At 42.2% G+C, this 19347-nt stretch overlaps 1 protein-coding gene across 2 annotated transcripts in view; it reads right to left on the bottom strand.

Annotated features, from left to right (window-relative positions):
- The window catches only part of grid2 (glutamate receptor, ionotropic, delta 2), a 393159-nt gene that overhangs the window by 128445 nt on the left and 245367 nt on the right, over positions 1-19347 (bottom strand). For both annotated transcript variants that reach the window (XM_042336695.1, XM_042336705.1), the window contains exons 3-4: positions 13735-14019; positions 3349-3554 (exon numbers count right to left, since the gene is read on the bottom strand). In XM_042336695.1, coding sequence (XP_042192629.1) covers positions 3349-3554; positions 13735-14019 — 491 coding nt within the window. The remainder of the gene's footprint in view (positions 1-3348; positions 3555-13734; positions 14020-19347) is intronic.

Here is a 19347-nt window from a genome sequence, read left to right as displayed (position 1 = left end):
GTTGTTATAGTTGATTGGCGGATCACATTTCTTCCAAATAAATTAAAATGGTTTGGTCAGTTAATCCACAACAGTTTGTGGGGACCCTGCTGTGCGCAATTGGCTGCCGTGTTTCGCCCCCCAAAATGTGCAGTCCATTCACTTTGCAATATATTCTGCGAAGCGCCTTTGAGAGGTCTCGAAGGCGCGATAAGGCGCTATATTCAAGTCCAAGGATTATTATTAGTATTAATCCTGCGATCACATAGGATCTTGTGAACTACAGCAGTGGAGAGCGTCAACAAAACCCTTTCCCTGTTGTCGTTCCACTCTCGACCAGAGGTGACACTGTTGGGGCATTACAGAACCAAACATGGATGTGTCCAATCGCTTAAACCGTGAAATTAAAATCGTCCATTTCTTCTCACAGAATGTAAAAAACATGCTTCTAAATATAATCACTTTTAAATTGAGTTGAAGGCTTCTGCAGTCGGAACTAACGTCCACCAGGAATAAAATTGAAACATGGTAATCAAACCCAAACAAGTCAAGCGCGCGGTTATTCGGGCAAATATCGTGTTAGGAGACACGTAATAATAATCCTTGCATTTGCATTTGAGAAGGCACCTTGTCACATCGTTGAAAACATCGCACAGAATACACTGTAAATTGAATTGACTGTACATGTTGTGGGCGAAACATATAAAACGTTCCACTTAAACTCTTTATGCACATAAACGAAATAGACACGTAAAGTGTTACGTAGGCTTTCACGAGATCACAAGATTAATTTGGATGAAGAAGGTGCCCAAGAACACCCACCCTACTGTCCTCCCATTACCACTTTACCACTCTAAACGTGCGTCCTCTTGTTCTATTGTGTTAGTGTATTCCATTCCAAAGCAAAATGCAATGATAAGAGGGTTAGAGGGAGGGAATTCCAAAGGTCATGAAGTAACTAAAGACCCGACCCCTGATGGTGTTGCTGGAGTCCTGTAGCTCAGTGGTTAGAGCACTCGAGCTCGAAAGCGAGAGATCTGGGTTCAATTCGCGGCAGGTATTTGTAGTCGAAATGTTGGTCAACTTTTCTTACTCCACACGCCGATGTAGGATTAAGCATTAAGTAGGAACCCAGTTGTTAGTCAATTGATGGATCGCTTTTCCGAGGGTAATAATTCCTTCAAAAAAATAAAATAATAATTTGGCCACTCAATCCACGACTGTTTGTGTGGGGACGCTGCTGTGCGCAATTGGCTGCCGCGTTTCGCCCACAAAATACACAGTCAATTCACTTTACGGTATATTCTGTGAAGCGCTTCGAGACGTCTCGAAGACGTGATATGGCGCCAGATCAAATGCAAGGGTTATTATTATAAAGAGGACGGAGAACATTCAACAAGTCCGAGTTTTTCAAGCAGAGGGGACACGCAGAAGATAAGAGTATGAGAAGATTACAGAGATGGGGAGGTTCTAGGGAGTAAAGGGACATAGAGGCAAGAGTGAAGGTCTTGAAACTGATCCGCTGTGAACTTGGTGAGGATTGCAGTAATAGGTGTGCGTGCGGTGGAGTTTGGGATTAGCTAGTATTATTGCCTATCGCAACATCTTGATAAGGGAGAGAGCATGCATATTCCATTCCAACAATCTCTCTCTCGGATTTCCATGTGTTGGTGGGATGCACAGAATTCTCAGTTTGGTTTGGATACTCTTAAGCAACGGCGATGGGCTTCCCCACGTGTCAGACACCAGGCTGACCAAAAAAAANTGTCGGAGGCATCTAGGAACATGACAATGTTACAGCCCATTTTGTCCCCTATCTTCAATTCCTGAAAATTGGAGTCAAGAGTTCGAGATGACTGGACTGTAAACTGTGTTTAACATTTACATTAAATGCTAAGGTGCAGCAGAACTCCCTATCAAGTGGTTCCATTCCATGCTCTGTGATTTTCAGTACGGCAAGAGGTCAGTGATAGAGCTGACTGTCAGTTGGTGGGCAAAACAGTAATGATGGCAACTCACTATCCAGGCCACTTTATTAGTATGATTTTTTTTTCCTTCTTGAACCCTTCTTGAAGCAAACTCATTAATGAGGGATTGCTACAGTAAGCACTAACCTAGGCCATTGACTGCCACAGTAAGGGTGAAACTACGCCAACTCTACTTACTGCCTTTAACAGCAAGTTTCATAACTGGAATCACAGAACCTAAAGGCGACAAAATTAAGCCTAAAATAGCTTAAAATTGGCTCATGTTGATTTATTGCCAAAGCGTCTTCATTATCTGAGCAGCCCTCCTCAGTAATGTCCAGCTTGTTACTCTGACTGTCGGCTCGTGGAAACCACAACATGTACACTGAACAGGAAAGCAAATAGAAACACCAAATGAGATGCCACTGCACCCAATGATGGAATAATATCACTTGGAGAATAACAATCCTTGCATTTGATAAAGCGCCTTATTACGTCTTCGAGACGTCTCAAAGCGCTTCACAGAATATACTGCAAAGTGAATTGACAGTATATTTTGTGGGCGAAACGCGGCAGCCAATTGCGCACAGCAGCGTCCCCACAGACAGTCGTGGATTGAGTGACCAATGTATTATTAGTGTTTTTCTTGAAGGAATTATTACCCCCGGAAAAGCGATTCACCAATTGACTAACATCCGACTTACTGCTCGGTAAACAGAGGTGTGTGGAGTAAGGAAACTTGCCCAACGTTTCACCCTGTCGGGAATCAAACCCAGGTCTCTCACTTGCGAGGCGAGTGCTCTGACCACTGAGCTACAGGACTATAACATCAGATCTCAGTCATTATTGTAGGCCAATCCCTGTTATAAAGCAGTGGTTTTGGTTCAAAAACTCAGACCATGCATTTCACGAGGCAGGCTAACAAAATGACCCAGGTCATAAAGGCACCATTGATGTTATTTCTTGTGCATTGGACTCAAGTGTACTATGTGCAGGAAGTGATGCCAACAGGAACCATTCTATCCTCACTCTATGGAACTCCATCTCAGAGTCCCTCCATTCACTTCATCTCTCCCCTCTTTCAAGGCCCGTCTCGAAACAGACCTCTTTGACCGCTCTTTTGGTCATCTTTCCCTTCCCTAATCCTTCCGCTCCAAGCTCTGTTGCCCGTCCCACACCGCAAGCGCACTTTAGGACCACCTGTTGATGTGAAACCTCCTGTGCCAATGTCATTTGCATTATATTATATCTGGTCACGTTTTAGCGCGGGAAGCTACCCAAGCCAGGTGGAAACGTACCACTCTTCCTGCCATTAACCGTGGGTCATAATCAAACGCTTGTTCTGCCGGCTTCACCCCCGATTGGGCTGCTCATACAGGGCGCAGCTCTAGGCTGGCCTTACCTGAGAAACGAAAGCCTTTGCTGTCTGCGGGCTCAGAAAGAGGATAGCACGTCGCAGAGTGTCCCGATAGCGATTCATTTCTTCTAAGCGCATTGTGGCAAACATGCTGCTGATCATCCTGTTGATGTTGCTTTCGACCTTCTGCAGAGCCACATCCATCCCCTGCTGCGAAGCTTTGTCCAGGAAGTCCTGAATCCCACGGATATCTGGTAAATGCAATAACCGAGATCTTAGAACCTACATTGAACCAATGTATCAAGCTCAACCCGAACCCTTCACAAATCCAGTACAGTTTTCAATGCAAGCTGTCTGTATTAAATTGTACCAATGCAAATCCATGAGAAGCATCATCAACAACAACAACAACAATATTAAATTTTTATGACGTCTTTCATGTTGGGAGGACGTCCCAAGGCGCTGGACAGACAGAGTTTCGGACAAAATCAGACCCATTTTGAAAGCCTACATGTTCACTATAGAAACCAAACACCCAGGACCTCATTCACACATTTTTAGGACCTCATCTATCTTGGTTACTACTTTTAGAGATTAGAGATTTTATTTTTAGACCTTCTCTATTCGCATAACATTATAGTGTCCCAAAATGACCCTCAGATGAGTTGATGAGCAAAATTTGGATCCACAAATTTCCAAATGTAGCTCTACACAAGTAGATTAAACCTATAACAAACAAGTCAATGGAATATAAAAGTGAGGAGGTGATGTTGGATTTATACAAAACCGTGGTTAGACCGCATTTAGAGTATTGTGTCCATTTCTGGTCTGAACGCTATTAAGAATGATTCAGCAAAGATGGAATGAGTACAGCTTAGATGATACCAGGTTTTGTGGGTTCCTGCTATCAGGATAGATTGGATAGGGTATAAGGGTATGGGAAGGAATAAAGGAATTTGTGAAGATTCATTTGGAGCATAAACACTGGCATTGAGTGGTTGGGGCATGTGGCCTTGCTTCTGTGCTGTACATTCTTTGTAAATCTTTGGAAATTTGTGCAAAGGTTGAACCGCGTCCTAAATTTGAAGTTAGTTTTCTGTTTTCTACAGAAAAACAGCTTCAAAACGAAGACTTTTTTTGAGAATTTGCCAAATCCTGGGCTCTCTGAAATGCCACACGGATGGAACAAATCCAGATCCTGGTGCAGTCTCTTCTGAAATGCTGCCCGATTTGAAAGGGCCAAGCCCTCCCCCCCCCCCGCGGGCACATAAAAGAAATATCTCGATGCTGTGTTGGGTAATCTGGAAACACAAGATAAAACGGGTTGAAAAGCTGTGTGAAGCCATTTCCAGTTATACATGTAAAAGCTACAGCTTATTTAGAGACTGCGGCAAATGAAATCTTCTGTGGGTTTAGTACATTTGAATATCCAACGCAGCAACTTATGGTGGATGATTACCTTACAGGCTGGGTCATTTTGAAAGCCCCAAACAAAGCCATTATTTAAAGTGTTGCCTGCAACTTCCTTTGGAGAGGGATGTTTCCTGTGGCGTTGTATTCTGTATCAAGCACCAAATTTTGGTACATAATAATTACATGACTTAATCCATTAGCGCACTCCGCATTAACTGGAGAGCAGAACATTTCTATCAATTGGAAATGATGTTTTGCAGTGTTCCTTTCTTAGTCTAGCAGTTTTATCCTGGATAGAAAGTGCATCTAAAAAAAAAATCCATTCACTGTATACAGCGGGCTCTCTTCATAAATCGTTGGTGGCCTTTGGAGACACAGTTTTTATACAATATGAAATTGCCTCCACGGTCCTGAGAGATTTCAGAATTGAATATTACTTGCATTACTTCATTTTTCATCACCCGGTTCCATTATTTGTACGATTTAATACAATCAGTGTCGCAGAGGAGAAATGTGAAGCACAGCACAGTTTTATCTACGCACCCTAATATCACCTGACTTTGTTTTACACTCAGTGGTTGTATTTAATGAAACTATGTTTAAATCAACTTCACATAAATCACCCATTCTTATCTTCCTTTTCTTCCTTTGTGAATTCATAAAGCATCACTGTCAGGTAACCTCTGTAACACACATTACAACAGCTCTGGATAATGAGAGCAGGTGCTCAACAGCCCAAGCTTTCCTTGGTAGAGTACTTTAATAACCTATTATTTTTTAGGCTTTGTCCATTTTGCAAAGATTTCATAAGAGCAATGTTTTTTGCTATTTAATCTCACTTGAGCAACGTTTTTAATTTTATGTTTTATTGTATATTACAACGGCAACAGGTCTTCCCACTGTACAGAGAGTGAGACTTGCAAGAGGACAATCAAATGGTATGAATTACAATCCTGGGGGAGATGGACTGAATTATCAGAAATGCCTTCCTTTGACAGAAAAGTTAAAGTGAGGTCCCAATTCCTGTTCAGAGGGAGTTCGAGGATCCCAGGGCATGACTCAAAAAGACGAGAGAGTTTTCCGTGGTGTCCTGGCCAACAATCACCCAAATAAAATTGATCATTCATTTCACCCCTGTTTGTCAAACATTGCTGTGCACAAATTGACTGCTGCCTTTGTCTAAAAAAATACACAGTCGCAACAATTTATTCTACCTTTGTGGCGCATCTGCCAATTTGAAAGATGCAATTATTATTAATATTTGTTTTTATATTAAGAAACTAAACTGCAACCAAACTTATAAGAATCGATCATAACAGCTTGGTCTTTTCAGCTTGCGAGCAGAGAAAAGAAAACCATTAGTTATAATTTATTACATTTCATTACATGTGAGCGATGTTTGCAAAGGGATTAGGGACAATATTTTTTTTTACCCAGACGGTGTTTATTAACTGGAACAGGTTACCAGGAAGGGTGGGCGATTGAGGCCAGGGACCCTGGACACATTAAACAAACATCTCGATGCTGTATTGGATAATCTGGAAAGATGAGATCCAATCTCATGGGCTGAAGCCCTGTCTTTACCTGAACCTATATTTTGTAGAGGAAACATGGCAGTCAATTGCGCACCAGTGTCCTACAAATAATATATCAGAGCTGTCTATGCATATCCAGACTAGAACTTTGAAAACAAGGGAGAATAGATGGGACGTAAAGCATAGGCTCCAAACTATGGCCTACAGGACCGTCAAGAAACCTGCCCGTTCCCAGCCAAACATCTGTACAAGTCGAGGTAAGTCTATATTCAATCCAATAGTGTGTTTTCAGTTCTTTCTTCATTCAATGTTTCTTGGTTTAAAGCATAAATCAAGAAATGTTCAATCAAGAAAATTTATTTTGCGGGCCAACCATATAGGTTGGTCATCATGGGCGCGAGGTGGCATAGTGCTTAACGGAGAAGTAGTTTAAGGTCAAGAATGCAGGAGGTTAGAAACAAGTTAAACATGGTCCAAATTAAGAGGAAAGATTGACCAAAAGTTGCTGTACGAAAAAAACGCAGAACTTTATGTGTCACCAACGCCACAACGTGATGGAATCCTATCAGATTCACCCACAAAGCCATGATCTTTTGAATAAAGAGTGGAAATATATGCCCTGAATACATTCCCCGAGAAGTGGACAAACAGAAACAGCGAGATCTGGAGGTGTAGGAACAGTACACAATTACATCTGTACAGCGCCTTTCATGTCGGGAGTACGTCCCAATTTAACAATGTATTATGGGTGGAAAAAGCCATAAAATGTGTAAATGATTTTCTCTTTTTCATATCAAGGAGGGCGTTAAATATAGAAGTGAAGCGACTACGCTGAAGCTGATATTACTTAGTCCACAGCGACAGTGTTGGGTGTTTTGGTTCCCCATCATAGGAAGAAAATCGAAACCGTGGAGAGAATGGAACGAAAAAGTTGTGAGCGCGACGATCAGACTTTGAGACTATCACATTGTCCCGAATGTAAAGAAACCTCAATTCTCGCCCCTCCTGATTTTCACAGTTTTATTTCAGGGGGAAAAAAAAGGAACACGTCAACGGTAATTAAAGAGTTACCAAACATGTTTCTGCACAAATTTAGGACCGTATTTTGCCAAATTCACATGATTCTAAATGCACTAATAGCATACTTTCCAAATTAATACTAAAAAAAGCTGCCGATTGAGAATATACTCCGTTGCTCTCATGATATCACATTTTGCCAGTCTCCCTGCTCTCACTTTCTCAGACTCTTTTTTGTTTCTCTTGCTGAATCTCTCTCTCTCGTGCTGTCTACCTCTGTCCCGGTATTCATTTTTTCATCTCGCTCTCGCTCCCTCTCTACCTACCACTGTTGCTTAACAAAAATCCAGATGTGCACAAATTTAGAAATACACCTGCAACCATCCACATCTGTGCAATTTCCCAATTGTCTGACATGAGCAATTGAATTTTTGGCAGCCCCGTTACGCTCTTAAACAGAAGAAATAGCAATTATGAATTTTAATTCAGGGGGAGAAACATCGTCTTATATTGGTTGATAGTGGTTCATAGTAAAATAATAATTATTTAGTTGCGGATTCGGCAACAAACTGGGATTGACTCAACGTGATCAGAAGCAGCGTAAAGTGGAAATATGGAAGAAATTCAATCTTGCAGGGAATTAATAGGATGCTGCATGTATTTCCTTAAGTGCCGTTTGAGACAAATTAATTAAGATATGTAAGGAGGCATTAGACAAACACTGGAAAATGGATATAAAGTGATACGGGCAAAGAGCAGGAATGCGATCAGAGTTGCTAGCTTTATTTAGTGAGCGAGGAACAACCGTGGGTTGAATGGCCTTCTGCTGTCCTGAAAAGTCTAGAATTCTGTTGTACTTTAAACCAATGCATTTTGTCAGCGGTTTGGGTTTATACTTTGATTGTAAAGCTTATTGAAACTGCTGTACTTGAATTGACTGCTACATTTATAAATCACCCCCAACATATAGACACTACACTTTGCAGTATATCCTGTGAAGCATTTTCAGATGTCCTCCTGACATGAAATAGTCCACATCAAATATAAGAATAATCATTATTGTTTAATATATTGCTGATCTGTAGTCATTTTTCTTCACCGGTATAGCAACATACAGTGGGAAGCCTGATAATACTTCTGACTCCACATCATTTTGAATTGAACATAACTTTAATTCTACACCCCAGTTGTCTTGATATCACAACACGTGTAATCGATGGTTTGCTGCAATTAGATTTTGTGTGCTGTTATCAATCTATTGATCCGTTCAAATGGGCTTTCGCTTTATATGGGCCGGTTAATACAGTGAGAACAATAATAATCTTTGAATTTGCTGTCGTGCCTTATCACGGCTTCGAGATGTCTCAAAGCCCTTCACATGTGATGCTGCAAAGCATTCCATGTTGGAATGGGAATACATTTGGAATAAGTTCATTCTATTGTTAAAGATGTCAATGACAAAAAGCCGTAGAATGTTATAGCACAGAACTAAGTCATTCAGACCAACCAGTGTGTTTTTCCCCTACATGTGCCATTTAATCTAATCTAATCTAATCTGTCTCACTTGCTTGCTTTTCCTACCCTTAGTAATTCTCCTCTGGTAGCATCCGTCCAATTTCTATTAAAATAATGTATGGACTGTGCTCCAACTCTAGTTTGAGGCAGTGAATTCCATATTCTAACCGCCCGCTACAGAGAAACCTCTCAGCCAGCCTTCCCCGGTGAGACCTACCCTGCTCAGTTGATCCCAGAAAGCATAGGCGTGGGTTGACAGGTTGGCTAAGGGGAGTGGTAGGCTCCTCCAAGTCCTGCTGGCGAGTCAGACTGTTTGGGGTGTTATCAACAATGTCTTGGAGTTCTGCAGACCTGCCTGGCTCAGAAACTGAATTACCTACACTGCCACAGAGGATGAAATTGATTCCGATATTCCATTGTCAGTCACATCATCCTGGAGCCAGCTCTGTCCCACCGAGACCTTGCTTATCCCTCTCCAAGGAAGGTAGTTACTTGCTGACTATTAGACGTCTGACAGGCAAAGGAATGAGGCCTCACATGATGAATAGCAGGCGTTAGAAATTCCCTTTGAGCCTTAATGGTGAGCAGCGCAACTCAGGTGAAATATGTGAGAGGTTCGCCAGCGTCCTCCTTACCACAGCCTAGACACGATAACAGAACAGTCAATGCTCCCCGAGGAACATTCTTCCTGGACACCGAGCTGGAATGCGAGATGACTGTTGAACTCAGCGAACCTCATTTCACAATCAACCGCATGCCACAGTTCACTCATTGAGAGCTAACCCACACGCCATCGCAAGCGGTCATAATAAATAATAATAATAACCTTCACGTTTGCTATAGTGGCTTTTAAATCAAAGGGACTTCTAATGCATATCGCAGAAGTAACTGTGTTTAGTTAATTTGCACCACAGTAATGTCCCGCAAACAACTATGAAATAAAAGACCAATCCTATTGGGGGGGATTACTCGCCAGGACAACAGGAGAAACTCCCTTCTCTTTTCAAATAGCCATGGCATCTTTAACGTTAACTTCTACAGGCCTCGGTTTAATGTCTGATCTAAAGAACGGAAACTCTGACAATGCAGCACACCCTTAGCACTGCGTTGGAGTGTCAGCCTGAAGTCTACGAGTTTCAAGTGGTGAAGTGCAGCTTGAACCTGCAACCGTTTGACTTGAGGTGAGTGCTATCAACTGGGCCGGGCTCACACTCAACCTAGCTGAAGACTATTATTTTTAGATGAAACTGTGATCTGCTTCAAGCTCAGTTGTCACCCGCGCCAATGAATTGAGAAGAGAAAGCTATGGATTGCCCAGTTCTTCAATAAGGCAGTCCCACGGGCTGCGAATGGAAAGTTCCTCACTCGGCAATTGGCATATCTGTTTCTTCGCAATCTTGAGAAGCATGTGCAGCTTCACCAGTGCTATAGAGAAAATATTACACCACAGCTCATTGAGCTGTGACACAGTAACACTGCGAATCATGCTGTTTCTTCATGGCAATTTGTCAGGTAATTGAATTGTGAACTGCATTGACTTGAGGAAATCGGAATATTCTGTACAGTGTTTCACCGGGAAACTATGCCAACTGGAAGGTAATGGAATGTAAATAATCGTGTAATTAAGCATCCTGGGATGCTACCCTGCACGAGGGGGCGCTATTTAATTGCAAGTTGTCGCTGTTGTTGCAATTGTAAGTTTCCAATCAACGTGTATGCACTACCAACAGAGTTAATCAAATGCAGGGTTGCATCAAAAGGGCACAGGAACATAAGAAGAGGAGCAAGCAATTTGACCCATGGCCATTGGGTATACGGCAACCCTTTAGCTCCGTCTCTCCCCCATTTTCCTTATCCCTAAATCATCTTAAAAGTCAAAATAATCTCTTCCAGCTTTGTACAGATAACCGTGAGGGTACGTTTGGAATGGCGTTGGGCATCTCACCCCTCCACAGCCATGGCAGAGTAGATTGGATGAAGTTGGATGCAAGATTCACCCTTGGAAAGCATTGCACTAATGGTGGCTTTTAGTTTGTGATTGTTTTAGGGCACTATCTGGCCATAAAGAGACTCATATTTCAACAAAGGATTGGAATGCATAATGCTGGTTTGAAAACGGGCTTATCCATCCTTTAGGATCTTAACAATTTGGTGACAAATCCCACAGTTTCAACCGCAAATCAGACATTGCAATTACCACACCGGTCGAATATTTTAACCTCAATAGGGCAGTTTCAGTGTAAGTGCTGTAACATGTTTAAGGTCTTTATTTTCATTCCATCGTTTCCTAGTTTCTCAAATGAGCAATTATCCAACCTAAATTATAAGCTAATGCTCTTGAAAAATTAAAGCATCTCCCAATAAAATCATTATCAATGAATATCACTCTTCTATCCTACTCTGAAATTTATCTTGATTTCCATACTTTTAGAATCAATTTTATGATTGCAGAAGGTAAATCCACTTGTGCAGATTATGAAATGTTACATCAATCAATGTCATTTGCCATCAATAACGCTTTCATTATTGGAAGGCGCTTTTTGTCAAGTTTTCATTTATTTAATCGATTACTTTGATTTAACTTTAACTGTTTACCGTGGCTTTAACACGATGTAATTACTTGGGATTCCCAATATATTACAGCACTGAAGGAGGCTATTCGGTACACTAAGTCTCCTCTGATGCCAGCCTCTACTGGGGATGTATATGCAAACCCCAAACTCCTGCTCTTTCTCGTCACTATTTATTTTCTGTGTAAAGTAATGCTTCCCAGTGTTTGTCCTAAACTTTCCTTTTAGAAGCTAAAACCTGAACCTTTTTGAACCTTTTTGAACAGTTGCTGTAGAGTATGTGAATATATTGTTTCTGTGTTTCCTTTCCCATTCCCGTTCAGAATCTTATAGGTCTCTGTAAGGTCCTCTTTTAGATGGTCGTCTCGTTGTTCCTCGTAGCTTGTAGTTCTATCAACACAAATCAACTCTCATCAGGATGCACTCTCGCTGGGGTCTGGACAGTCCTTTTCCTCTATTTAATAATTCTGATTTTTAAATTGTAAATAAAGTTATAGAAACAGCTTGAGCGGGAGGAGAAAGACGAGCATGTAGGCTACACATTCAATACTCCACGAGAATCTTTCAATGTATCTGTCGCTCAAGTTAATTTATAACCTTGAATGTCTTCAGTTGACAGGAATTTGTCTTGTTCCCTTTGAAAGCCTTTCTTATTCTACCAACTGTGCGGGTAGTCTGTTCCAATATGCCTTTCACCCTGAACTGAAATTCTCTCCCATTTCTTTTATTCCCTTTTATGCAACTTCAAAGACGTGACTCTACGGGTAGTGTATCGTGGAATCGTAGATCTGCCGTTGTATTCATTTTGAACCCCAACAGAGAGAAAACAAAATCGTTCTCAGTTTTAACATCAAATGTGAAATGGTAGAGAAAAAAAATGATAGACTGGGCGCTCCTGAAATGTCAGCGATATTATACAGTAACATCGTATTTCTTTGGGATTGACCAAATGGACGGCAGGTCTTTTGTTTTCAAGAACTGCTTGAAACCAGTTTCCGAATTGAAATAGAATTTTCTAAAGTTCTCCACCATAATTTCAAGGCCGTGGTCTCTAGGCCCAGCTCAGGGCGTCAGGGAAAGTAGAACATGACTGACACATTTACTTCAAAAACAGCTAATTTGAATACGCAAAATTAAAAATGTCCTTCAATCTATTAAAAAAACAAATGTTTCAGAAGCCGAACGTAGCTGAAGTGGGTGTGAGTGCCTCTTGGATTTCGTTTTGACAGTTACCCATCAGGGTTTAATTGGAAAAAAAACATTTCCTTACACAGTTTCATAATTATCTGTCATACTGGATTATAAGGTTCTTACAAATACAGAATGAACAGTTAGAAGTCAAACGTGTATTAATTATAAGTTTACTGAGCCACATCAAAGTCAATATATGTACTCGATCTTGGCAGAAAACCAAATGAGTACTAATACACTGTAAAAGCGCCTGGAGACCAGCTTGAGAAATCTTGTAGTTATTATCTTCTGATGTGAACCCTCGTGCCATCTGGCACAAGTGCCAGCAAGGAAGAATATATCTGGAGGAACTGAACGTTTAGTATCAAATTAAAACCTTTGGGTCCCAATATGTAAAGGCATTACCTGAAGTACGCTAAATCCTGCAAACCACAAGGTCGTGTTTCTCTTGCCAGTCTGTGCTCGCTGAGCTGTCCGTAGGGAGCTGGGCATTACTACAATTAGCACATCAGGAACGGCTCTAGCTCCTGATCCCTATGACTGACACCTATTGTTCACCTGCGTGTATGTGTGTGTGTATATAGTGTGTGTGTGTGTGAACATCTAGTGAGAATAGCGTAGGGATAGGCTGTGCTGCTGTCTCCAGTCGTATAGTCTGTCAACCCTCACTGTCCACGCACACACAAGAAATATTGCCACTTTTACATTTACAACTTGCTATGACTGTAGAACCGTACGCCAGCTTGAGGGCCACACCTGTTAGGGGTGAATTGGGAGAATTGGAAGCCAAACCCTCCTATTTTTAATGTGCCTCACTCCAGCAGTCTCTACCTTATAACCCTCCTTTAATTCTCAGTTTGCCAGTGTAGTCCTGTTTCGAGAAATTTAAATTAATGGAATAGACTGGCTGTACATGTTCAGTGCTGTTTTATTAATTATTCCTACTTTTTAAATAATAGTGGAAGATTTTTTTTATAAAGTGAAATGATGTTTTCTTGGATAGTGAAAGGCTGAGGCTTTTAAGCAGGTGGGACGACAGGAGGATTGGTTTGATCTTTATTGTGTCATTGATGTAAGCGATTGTGGTCAAGGTTCGGAAATAGCCTCATGAATTAAAACATATAAAACTCAACTTGATTCATAATCGTTTAAGTCAAGCCAAAGTTAGACGTGGTTATCGAATGGTTTACCGTAGTCACTGTCGTAGAAGATGATGAATTTCTGCCAAGCGAATTCCAGAATAACCCTGAGAATAACTTCGTTCAGATAGACCGGCGGACGGACGGAGAGGGTGTAGTTTTGGTTCCTATTGGTCCTGTTAATGCCGCAGCCGCTCCTTGGTGATCCTGATGTTGTCCGTTGTACGAAGAGGTGAGGAATGTGCATGGCATCAGACAGGGATTGGAGAGAACTCGCCGATATGCAGCCAATGGAGCTGATGAGCGCTAAAATGCCTTGGTTCATCAGGTCACACGCTGAAAGAAGAGCAAAGAAACATAGGAACACAGCTGTGAGTAAGATACTTGTAATAAAATAACTTTAACTTTGTAACTTCGACTTTATGAAATAAATACTTTCAACTTGTGGAGATGGGAATGAAAAGGAATTGGATCTCCCTGTCGAATTTTCGATGAAGGAAACATTCAGATCACACGGGCCGAAGGGCTTTCACGGCCAAGAGACACAATTCAACAGATAAAGCAATATTGTGATCTGGTGAGAAGCGAACACTTCATTACTGAGAAAGCTGAAGACTGGGTAAGGATGTGATGGTTAAAATGTAGTGCAATGGTTCTCCATTGAAACAAGTGGTACAAATGTGTGGTCTCGTTGTCTTTATTTCAAAGGGGAAGACAGTCACAAGGGGATGAGGACTGGCACTATGTTGCTTATAGTATGATATAGTGCACTATTCTATTTATAGATATATTCCCCGTGTTTGAGTTTGTGTGTGTGTTTGTGGTTTTGTTTACAGTCTATTACAGTTCAATATGTGGACTATTACAGTCTATTATATTCACTTCAGAAGCTTTAGTTAGATGAATCATGGAAAGTTTACAGCACACAAGGAAATCATTTGGCCCGTGGAATATGTGTTGGTGTTAAATTCCCCAGTTTAATCCTCTCCTCTCTCTTTCCCTGTCCATACTTTATGTTTTTTTTTCCCGAGTGGAATAATCACAGAGTTCCTATAAGTTCCTTCAGTTAGGTCAATTAACACCATTGAATTTTTCTTTCCCCCCACAAACAGGTGTCTGACTTACCGGGAAAACTATCATCATCATTAAGCAAAATCAAAACAAATTGCTGTGAGTTCCACGTATATATGAAAATGTCTCTGTGTCTGGAATATAATGCACACACTCTCCGTCGGAGGGGCTGGGGCGGGGGGGAACTGAGACAACAACACCTGCACACTTAATCCCGAAGAGTTTAGATGCAGGTTGGTAAGAACCAAGGGTGCAAACTGTTAACTGTACAGCACCTTGGGGTATCCTCTCGATGTGAACAGGAAAAAGAGGGTGTTCATTCCATTCCAGGCACAGAGAAATTTCCATGTGTAGCTCACAAACAACAGTCTGGTTTGGACACTCTGAAGCAGGATGATAGCATGTGTCAGGCCGACAGCAAAATAGCCATTTTTTTCCCCGATATCCATTTCTTTGGCTCTGATCTCTCGGAATCCATCTCGTTTCTGATGATTCAATTAGAATTCAATCGGAATTGGATTCAATTCCAAACTCCCTGTCCAGCTCTTCTATATTGATCAACTGGCCACAGCCACCAGGACAGTCATTTTCCACTGCTGGAACATTACAGCCCTCCCACACCACACCTCCATTGCTAGATACTTTATCCAAGCCTTCCTCACCAATAGGTTAGATGTTTCTTACAGTCACCTCATATTTTTATGAACTTTAACTGATCCGGAGAGTTTCCAAAGCAAGTGAGGCAAACAACAACAGCTTGCGTTGATATGGTGCCCTTCACGTAGAATAGCATCTTGGAATGCTGCTCAAATGGAGGGGCTGAGCACCGGACAAGGCAACAGGGGGGAATCTGACCATAGGCCTGATCGAAGAGATAGGTTTTCAAGGGATTTAAAGATAGATGGAGACGGATTGGAAGTATTCCAGTGGATGAAATATAATTTGTAAAGGCCGAAATTGATTTCTAATGCTTGGCGAGTTGAGGCAGGAAAATAATTAGGGCTGGAACTTGTGAAGCTCATGTGCAAAAATGGCTTCAAGTTGGAAATGATCCAAATTTATACTAGTGAGTCTTTTACATCTGACTAAATGAATGTTTAAACACAGTCACGGTGTACAAACACCGACATGGCAAATAGCAAACTAACTGAATCATGAGGCCGTAACCCCAGGGTTCAATTAGTTTTGGGGATCTCAATTCCACGGCAGAAGCACTGTGTGAATGGAGACGACATTAATGCCAATGGTAAACAATATTGTGTGAAACCCTTTAAGAATGTAACAGTATTGCTTTTGAATAACAATAGGTTCCACATTAGGCTCTATGAGCTAATCATCCCCATCCTCAACCGGATCCATTGGCTCCCCATCTCCCAGACGACTGAAGTCAAGTCTTTGCTTTTAAATCACTCCCGGCTTACGCTACCTTTTAAAGCCTTAATAACACGCCCGCTTCCTCCACTCGGCAGGCATTGAGCAGTTTCCAATCCCTCACTCTGCTTGACCCACTATCGGTGGCCAGCCTTGCTGTCCCCACCCTCCAGCATTCCATCCCGAAGTGTCTCTGCCTCGCCCCTTCCCCGCCTCCCTCGAGGTCTGTCTCAAGAGCTTCTCGTTTGACTGTGCCTTTGGTCATCTTTCACTCTTCCCCCGTCCCTTGGCTCCATATTTACATTTATATAAGTGCCTTTCATGTTGGGACTGGATCTCAAGGCACTGGAGAGTCCAGAGTTTACACCCGAGCTGTGGCGTGGGTAGGGTTGAGAGGTTCAGGTGAGGACATGGGCAGGGGAGGGGGGAATGGCTGAAAACACAGTCAAAGAGGAATGTGATGAGGTGGAACTTAAAGAGGCAAAGGAAGGGGTGAGTTGAAAGTACAGCAGGATGGAGGTTCAGAGAGGCAGGCAGATACGCTGAAAGTCTGACCACCGATGGTAAAAATGTTGTTGTTTACAAATATCCACAGATTGAAATTCGGGCCACAAATAATCATTTTCCCAATAATTTTCTCTGCCTCAATTTCCTATTTGCAGCACAGAAATTGTACTTAAAAGTTCTTCTTAAGTTAGATTCCCAAAGCAACCATGGAGTGAGTGACCAACTATTTTTTATTCGGGGGGGGGGGGGGGGGCGAGGAGGGGTGGATTGTTGGCCAGGACTTTATCCAGATCTGATTTATTACTTGTATTCAGAATTATTATTCATATCATGAATGTGACAAGCCTGCGCCCAGCTTAGAAATTGGTCCGTTGTGCCTATCAATCAGACAGATACTTTATGTAGATGTCTCTGTCTCTACTTTCTCACACTATCTCTCATTGTTGAAGAAAGTGTGGTACAAATCTCCATGTTGAAGATTCTGAATCAAGAGCATTTTCAATTTTCTTTGCAATTCATGTTTGAATGCCAATTATATCTATATATACAATACACATATAAAACCTTTTATGTACAGTGTACAAAAAGGGTGCATGTTCAGCCAAGAAAGCACCAATTCAAGCCATTCACCCCCTGCTGTGATCATTTCAATTATTTAGACACTTGCTCACATTTAAAATATGCGGAAGATTAACTGAAAAAAGATTTGGTCTTTAAAAAATTGCAGCTGTGCAGTGTGTAACCGTGATATAGCGATATAGTGAGGGACTGTAATCTCAAGCGTGGATGTTAGCAGGCAGTGAGCATAGAAACGGACACATACGGGGGGCGGGGGGTTTGGAATTAACAGCACCAACAACACCAACAACAACACAATGACATTTGTGTAATAATAATAATAATCCTTGCATTTGATATGGCGTCTTTCACATCGGGAGGACCGCCTCAAGGCTCTGGACAGACAAGAGTTTCGGACCGGGAGTTTAGACACTTATTCCTGGGTAAGGGCGACTCAGAGCACGCAACAGCTGCTTTTCCCACTCCAAGCTGCCCCGTGACTGGAAACAATGCCACGTTCCCTCCTGCGACCGCACCTGGATCACAACCTGAGCCGATAGACACGGGCGGGCCGCGCTTTCTCCACGGAATCTGCTACCGACTCCCTCCTCCGCTGCACGTGCACTAAAAGCAACCCCTCCTCTACAATCCTGTTACACGCTACCCTGGGCCCCGGGTCTTTGTGCGCTGTTTGCAAATCACAGCACGGGAAGCCCAAAGTTTCTGGATTGATTGTAAGTGCCATAATTGTCTGCCATCACATTAACTTGCATCACTTTCTCTATTTCCACTCTTAACTCACATTGAGATTGCCTGTGGACATCATCTGCGCGGACATCATCTCTGATTCTCGACTCAACAGAACACGAATCAGCTAAACGCAACAATAACAGCTTGAAATGAAAGCCAAATTCAGACAGTCATCCTTATCAAGCATTCTTGCCAAGCAAAGCAAAGCTTGATAAGGGTGACGAGTCTGGAATCGACTACGTCGGAGGCACCTGCTGCCAAACTGCTGCTGCTTTCCTTCTCTCTCTGGAAATCATTTCAGCCCCAGCAGTCGACAAAGAGTACTTTGCAGAATGGCAAAAGCGGCAAACAATGCTGTTCCACAGAGGCGCATGTGGATTAGCAGACAGAGTTAATTCCAGATCGTTGTAGAGAAAGGTTTACAAGTGATAAATTAGCGGGATCCAAATCCCTCCACTGAAATAACCGGGAAGGTTTCAAATGCATCGATAGAAGTTGTAAAATGGAAAGATCACATCTGTCTATTGATTCCCATTTCTACCTGCTGGTGTATTAAATTGTCCCTTTAAGACATTGTCATTTTTTTATGTGAGCTTCCTGGAAAGCTCACATAAAAAGCTCACAGATTGATTTGAGCATTAGGGTGTGTATGCACGTGGGGAGACTAGTTCTCGTCAATCTTAACCTCCCACGTCTCAGTCGTTCTGTCCCCACTCTTACAAATTGTTTCACAGAATTTCTCCGCCTCATTCCCTGCCTCGCAGTCTTCAAAACACGACTGCCCTTCTGGACAATTTCCCCTCCTCTGCACCCCCACCCCCCCCAACCCCTGCGCCCCCACCCCCGCCACATCAGGCACCCTCACGTCAGCTGTGAAGCATTTTGCAATGTCCTCAGTACATGAAAGGTGGTAATATAAATGTAAATTGCTGTCGTTGTTGTTGATAAAATTGTATAACAACGGATGATCAGAAGAACGCAAACTGCAGTGGGAAAGGCGCTGAAGGTTTAAACATAAATCTCATGCGATTTAACAAGTAACTTTGAAGATTGTTTTTCTATTTCCCACCCCCACCCCCCCCGCAGCAATCCACTATTAAAAAAAAATTGGATCACGAAGCTCACTTGAACAATGTACACGCAGGAGTCCTACGAGCGTCTTTTAACTGTTACGCTACAGGCAAAGGCGCTGACACTTCATGTGTTTGGATCCTCGCTTGCAATTAGAATTGTATTTCGACTCACTTCTATAAACTGCTATAATTTGTTGTATGTGTGTGTGTGTGTGTTGGTTGGTGGTGGTGGAGGGAGGAAGGGAGCAGGGAGAAACTCACGCGCCGACATCTTCCTTAGACGTCTCCGCCTTTCCAATCTTTATTTTTCTATTCCAGTCTAGTTTGTTTGGTG

The sequence above is a fragment of the Callorhinchus milii genome, unplaced genomic scaffold (assembly GCF_018977255.1).
Source record: "Callorhinchus milii isolate IMCB2004 unplaced genomic scaffold, IMCB_Cmil_1.0 Scaffold1, whole genome shotgun sequence".
NCBI classification, from domain to species: domain Eukaryota; kingdom Metazoa; phylum Chordata; class Chondrichthyes; order Chimaeriformes; family Callorhinchidae; genus Callorhinchus; species Callorhinchus milii.
This window is presented reverse-complemented; position numbering and strand designations above follow the sequence as displayed.